At 51.5% G+C, this 6,706-nt stretch overlaps 1 protein-coding gene across 1 annotated transcript; it reads left to right on the top strand.

Annotated features, from left to right (window-relative positions):
- Window positions 1–3: 3 nt before the first annotated feature.
- ERCC6L (excision repair cross-complementation group 6-like) lies at window positions 4–3,669 on the top strand (the record flags this gene model as incomplete). The annotated part of the gene is made up of 1 exon (XM_009069485.1): window positions 4–3,669. A coding segment is annotated over one exon (3,666 nt), but the record flags the coding sequence as incomplete, so codon positions are not given.
- Between the last annotated feature and the right edge of the window lie 3,037 nt (window positions 3,670–6,706).

Genomic DNA, 6,706 nt, shown 5'->3' with positions numbered 1-6,706 from the left:
GAGGAGGAGGATAATGAAGGCTTCATAAACGTGTGCGGCAGCGGCTTAATGCTCTATGGGGAGTTGCATGAGAAGCTGTTCAAGCACCAGCGAGAAGGTGTTGCCTTCCTGTACCGCCTGCACCGGGAGGGCAGGCCTGGTGGCATCCTGGCAGATGACATGGGCCTGGGCAAGACCATCCAGGTCATTGCCTTCCTCTCGGGCATGTTCGATGCTGAGCTTGTCCAGCATGCCCTGCTCATCATGCCCACCACCCTGGTCAGCAGCTGGCTGGCTGAGTTTGCCAGCTGGACCCCTGGCCTGCGTGTCAAGGAGTTTCACGGCACCAGCAAGACAGAGCGCACCAGGAACCTGGAGAGGGTCCAGAGGAAGAATGGCATCATCATCACAAGCTACCAGATGCTCATTAACAACTGGAAGCAGCTAGGTAGCTGCCGTGAGCAGGAGTTTGTCTGGGACTATGTCATTTTAGATGAAGCACATAAGATCAAGTGCCCGTCTAACAAGACGACCAAGTGTGTGTATGCTATTCCGGCCCAGCACCGCATCCTGCTCACAGGCACTCCTGTGCAGAACAATCTGCGGGAAATGTGGTCCCTGTTTGACTTTGCCTGCCAAGGCTCCCTCCTGGGAACTGCCAAAACTTTTAAAATGGAATATGAGAACCCTATTACAAGGGCAAGGGAGAAGGACGCAACTCCAGGCGAGAAAATGCTGGGGCTAAAGATGTCGGAGAATCTCATGGCCATCATAAAGCCCTATTTCCTCAGGAGAACCAAGGAAGACATCAAAAACTATAGTGCTGGTGAAGTAGATGCTCTTCTTCCTGAGGATCCAAGTGAGAACAGGGCTCCTGTCATGCCATCTCTCACTAGGAAAAATGACTTTGTTGTGTGGGTGTACCTGGCACCAGTGCAGGAAGAAATCTACAGAAAATTTCTCTCTCTGGATCAAGTGAAGGAGGTGCTGATGACAACCAGATCACCTTTGGCTGAGCTGACAATCTTGAAGAAGCTCTGTGACCATCCCAGGCTTCTGTCTATGAGAGCCTGTTTACAGCTGGGCTTGGAAGAGCAGGACTGCTCTGAGGAGGATCCCGGGAATGAAGCAGGTGTGCTTTCAGGCTCAAATAAAATAGATTCTCTCCCTGATGAGATTGTGATCAAGGAGTCTGGGAAGATGCAGTTCCTTGTGGGACTGCTCGAACGATTGCGAGAAGAGGGACACCGGACCCTGGTGTTCTCACAGTCGAGGAAGATGCTGGATATCATAGAGAATGTCCTGTCTCGCCGGCAATTCCAGATCCTGCGCATCGACGGCACCGTGACCCACCTGACGGAGCGGGAGAGACGCATCAATGCCTTCCAGAGCAACACGGACTACTCAGTCTTCCTGCTCACCACACAGGTCGGGGGCGTTGGCATAACCTTGACAGCAGCCAACCGAGTGGTGATCTTTGATCCCAGCTGGAATCCTGCGACTGATGCTCAGGCTGTGGACAGAGCTTACAGGATCGGGCAGAAAGAGAATGTGGTGATTTACAGACTGATCACCTGTGGCACTGTGGAAGAGAAGATATACAGACGGCAGGTGTTTAAGGATTCGTTGATAAGACAGACCACTGGTGACAAAAAGAACCCGTTCCGCTATTTCTCCAGGCAGGAACTAAGGGAGCTTTTCACACTGGAAGATACTCGGTCATCTGTGACTCAGATCCAGCTGCAGTCCCTGCATGCCACGCAGAGGAAGACTGACCTGCAGCTGGATGAACATATTGCTTACCTGCACTCCCTGGCAATGTTTGGCATTTCCGACCATGACCTGATCCACACACAGGAGACGGCTCATGAGGAGCAGGTGGAGAGTGAGGAAGCTCATCAGTACATCCAGCGTAGGGTACAGAAAGCCCATGAGCTGGTCCAGCTGGAGTCCCAGCTCAGAGACCAGAGGATGGAGGGGATCATAAACACTTGTGAAGAGAAGAGCCAAAGACCCGCAGGATTGGTTTCTGGGCCAAAGAAATTGTCTCCAGGGTTGAATGACAAAAATCACTTTGTTTCACCACTAGTAGCTGCTGCACATGGAGAAGACAGAGTTATTGATCTTACGGAGGACGAGGAGGCCCAGGTGCTTAACATCAGCTCCAAAATGACAACTCTGATTATTGGTGACTTGGATGAAGAGAAACCAGTGCAAGATGTGTCCAGTATGGAGGCAGAGCTGCTTAATACCAGCAAGACAGAGGGACCATCTGATATACAAGAATGTGAGCAAAATTCTGAATCCAGCCGTATACCATCATCCCCTGGAGTCAACAAAGAGAGTCAGAGCCTCCAAGAGAAAAAGCATTCCCATGTATATTCAGACAGCTTGGCTGAGGCAGGGAATGACCTGTCTGGGTATTGTCAGCAGTTTTTCAATGACTCTGGCACAGATAACAAACTCAAAAGGGATGCAGAAATGTCAGTTCAGGTCCTTGACCCACAGGCTGCCCTGGGGACAGAGCAGAAAGAAGTTCCTGAGCCAGCTTTGGCTTCCACAGTGCTGAGCTTATCAAACTTGACACCTGAAACCCATGCTGGGCTCCACAAGTCTCATGTGCTGGAAGACAGCTCCAAGAACATGTCTGCACCTTCACTCCAGGATCAAGTTGACTTCAATCTGGTCTTGGAAGAGTCTGATGAGGGAAGGCAGGATGCCTCAAATAGGGAAGGATCAGTGGAACACCCAGAGAAGAAAAGCTTCCAACTCCAGGCAGAAAGCTTGTGTAAATCTCCAGCCAAAGAATCTCCAATCAAAACATCTCCACACCAAACGTTGCTGACTGAGCCCAGTGACCATGGCAAACCCCGTCCTGCAGCTGAGGAAGAGCCAAATGCTTCCCTGCACAGGAGCATAGCTTCAGAGGGAAGCAGTGGTCTCTTTACTTGTGGTAGGAAGAAACGCTTAAACAGAATTGTGTCAGACAGTGAGAGTGAAGAGCAACCTGAACAAATACCCTCCTCTCCCTGGGACACCTCTCAGCACCAATTTCTGGAAGGAATTAGCGCGTCCACCCCTAAATGTGACAAAACTAGAGCTAGACCCATCTTTTCTCCCCAGCTGATGAACAGTGGGAACAGGTCTAACGCTTCCAGGCGCTCGTTCATCAACAGGGTGGTAGATGAGGTAGAGGATATTGGGGAAATCATGGGAACCACTGATGAAGAAGATGATGATGACGACAGTGATGAGGAGCAAGATGAGCTTGTGGAAGAAGAAGCTGAGGAGTGCAGTGGGGAATCTACTGAGCCTGTAGAAGAACCTGCTGGAGAAACACTTGATACAGGTGAAGAGTCCTCCCATCTAGACAGTGTGGAATCTGAGCAGTCAGAGGTAGAGGAGACAGAGTCATCTCAGGAGGAATCCACTGGTGATGCTGAGCTTCAGCTGGGGGAGCAGATTGACTGCTTCACCCAGGAAAGCAGCTCTGAAAAGAGGGTTGGCCAGAGCTCCTCTCCTGCTGTGGGAGATTACAACACCTTGGTACACCGTGGGAAGAAACTTCAGGATGATGGAAAACTCCAAGAGGCATTGGACTGCTTCCAGCAAGCACTTGACATAAAAACTGGCGATCCTGAAGTTATGCTTCTGACTCTAAACTTGTACAGACAGCTGGCCCAGAAGTGATGCATGTGTGTGGTCTGTGAACACAGTCTGGCTGTTCCTTATCAACACATGTCTGCACTACAACACTAGGACCCTGACCTAGCTGCAGGCTGGTGCCCGCTGTACACTTGTGTGACTGAGCAAATTCAGCATCTCCTGGATTTCCTGGAGGAAACAATCCAGGAATCCAGGTGCTGGGGAGGGGACTTCACTGTGGAGTTGGCTAACAAATGTGAAAATGGTTCATGTTCCTGTCTGATTATTTAATTAAAACCTGTGTTGTTGATGTCTCACCCTTTCTTCCAGCCTGCAGCCCTGGCTTCACCTTCCTATCTTCCAGGTTCTGTCACTGCCTCTCCCCTGACAGGATGGGGAGGGTGCAGTGCCATGGCCACTGTGCAACCCAGCCTTGGGCAGCTGTTGTTCCTCTGTCCTCCTTGGCTTGAAATAAGCCTGTTTGGGTGCCTGAAGGTCACCCACCTTTTGGGTGAACTTCGTGCTGCCGCAAAGGAGAGAACAGCTCTTGCAGCCTGGTTGCAAGGTGGTCTGTGGAGGAGTTGTTAAAAGGTAAAAGCTGGTTGCTGCTCTAACTTCTCCAAGCAGGGGAGGAAGTGGAGCAGTGGAGGCCAGCACAGCATCTGCCTGGCACCAGGTCTAACACCCAGTGTGACAATGCAGGAGTCACTCTTCCCCCCCGCCAGGTGTGTATGGGTGGGTGGGAGGCTCTGGGGCTGGAACACAATTGTATCTTGACCACTGCAAGGTCCTGGATAGCTCAAACCCTTCAGTATTGCTGGAGGAGCCAAGGACTTAAAAGGAGACTCTAGGCTGGGCCTGCTTGGCCACCTTGCACCCTCCCACCTGCCTTTCCCCTCTGTCTGTGCAATGAAGGCTGTTCTTGCTCAAAGGCAGTGGGGAGGGATGTACGGGGTTTAACTGGTCTTTTTTTTTTTTTTTAAGGAAGTCCTGTAACCCTCTCCCCATACATATTCAGCTGTGTTAGGTTAAATATTTCTCAGGTACTCTAGGCACAACAAACCTATGAAGAACGTTTGTAGCTACTAGAACCACAGAATCATGAAGTGGAAACCAGCATAGTAGAGAGAGACCTTAAAGACCTTCCAGTTCCACACCCCTGCCATGGACAGGGACACCTTCTGCTAGACCAGGTTGCTCCAAGCCCTATCCAGCCTGGCATTGAACACTTCCAGGGATGGGGTAGCCCCAGCTTCTCTGTACAACCTGTGCCAGCGCCTCATCACCCTCACAGGGAACAATATATAGCCTAGATTTCTCCTTTTTTTGGTTTGAAGCCATTCCCCCTTGTCCTATCACTACAGTTCCTGATGGAGTCCCTCTCCAGCTTCCTTGTAGCCCCTTCAGATCCTGGAAGGCTGCTCTAAGGTCTCCACATAACCTTCTCTTGTCCAAGCTGAACAGCCCCAACACTCAGGCTGTCTGTGCTCCAGTCCCTTATCAACTTTGTGGCTTCCTCTGGACTTGCTCCAACAGTTCCATGCCCTTCTTTGGGGACACCAGAACTGTACACAGTGGCCCAGGTGGGGTCTCATGAGAGCAGAGAGGGAGAATCCCCTCCCTCACCTGCTGCCCACTCCTTTTGATGCAACCTAGGACAAGGTTGGTTTCTGGACTGCAATCACACACTGCAGCTCATGTTGAGTTTTTCATGACCCATCGCCCCCCAGACCTTCTTCCAGGGCTGTTCTCAATCCCTTCTCTGCCCAGCCTGCAGGTGTGCCTGGGATTGCCACAGCCTCAGTGTAGGACCTTGCACTTGGTTTTGTTGAACTTCATGAGGTTTGCACAGCCCCACATCTCCAGCCTGTCTGGATCCATCCCTCCCCTTCAGCATGTGAGCACATCACACAGCTCCACGTCAGTGAACTTGCTGAAGGTGCCTTGATCCCATGAACCACCAGTCAGAACCCCTGGTTCTGGCTTTTAGAGGTGCTGTGCCTGCTTGATCTGCCCCTTGCTGACACAACCTTGGCCTGGGTGTGCTTGTCACCGTGACTGACTCCTGCCAGTCTCACCTGGTGACAACACAGCAACAGATGTGGGTGTTTCCTCATACCAGGTGCATGTTTAGTGCTCTGCAGGGCTAAGCTGTGTGGGTTTGGGAGAGGAATACTTTGTACTAGGAGCCATGACAGAAACAAAACTACTCCTGCTGATGCAGGAGCTGTACCAATGTGCTTTTGCTAATAGAGAGAACAAAGCTCTGGTAGCTTGGAAACAAGTGGTTTATTAATAGAGCACTTGTAAACGACGCCACATCTGCTCTTGGCAGCCATTTGTTGGCCTCTGAGCTTTCCACGCCCTGAACAAAACCAACACCCTGAAAACGGAGGGAGAAGGACCTGTCCAGGATTCACCTCACCTCTTCCTTGTGTGGGATCTTGGAAAGAGCCTTTTGTTCTCTTTGATGTTTCCATCTCTGAGCTCTGTGCACGGTACTTACCTGCAAACAAAGCCGGTGCCTGTTGCTGGAGCTGTGGCAGGTCTGGGGACTCTGGGCAGGAAGGGGATCATGGCACTGGAATTGCAGGAACCCGCTGGGCTGCCTTGCTTGCATTCCACATCCAGTGCTGGGGAGTGCAAGAAGCAGCACACAAGCATTTAGTGTTTTCTTATTCAAATTCGAGTTACACGATTTCTTCTCCCAGCTTTGAGTGGGCAAGGTGTAGCTTTAGGTACAGGTGACTCTGTGCTCAGCAGGCCTCCTCCTTCCCTCCTTCCCCCAGCTCCCATAGAGCCTTAGCCCCGACCTGACCCACTGCCTGTGACGGTGACCATAGCTCCAGTGACACCCACCCTCTGCCAAAGAGACTGTCCTCCAGCCTTGGAGCACAGGCTGTGCCATGAAGCTGTCTGCACCCTCACGGGGAGGATGGGGCTGAAGACCAAGCCCTGGGGACCTCTCTGTCCCTTTCTGCATCACTTCTCTTTGCAGATAAAAGCCTGAGTATCTCATTCTCCTGGACAGACCACTGTCTCCACAATGGGAGAAGCAGGAGGCCAGTCTGCCAGGCAACAC

This window comes from Acanthisitta chloris, unplaced genomic scaffold (assembly GCF_000695815.1).
Source record: "Acanthisitta chloris isolate BGI_N310 unplaced genomic scaffold, ASM69581v1 scaffold3612, whole genome shotgun sequence".
NCBI lineage: Eukaryota > Metazoa > Chordata > Aves > Passeriformes > Acanthisittidae > Acanthisitta > Acanthisitta chloris.
The sequence above is the reverse complement of the archived record's forward strand: the minus strand, read 5'-3'. Positions and strand labels throughout refer to the sequence as shown.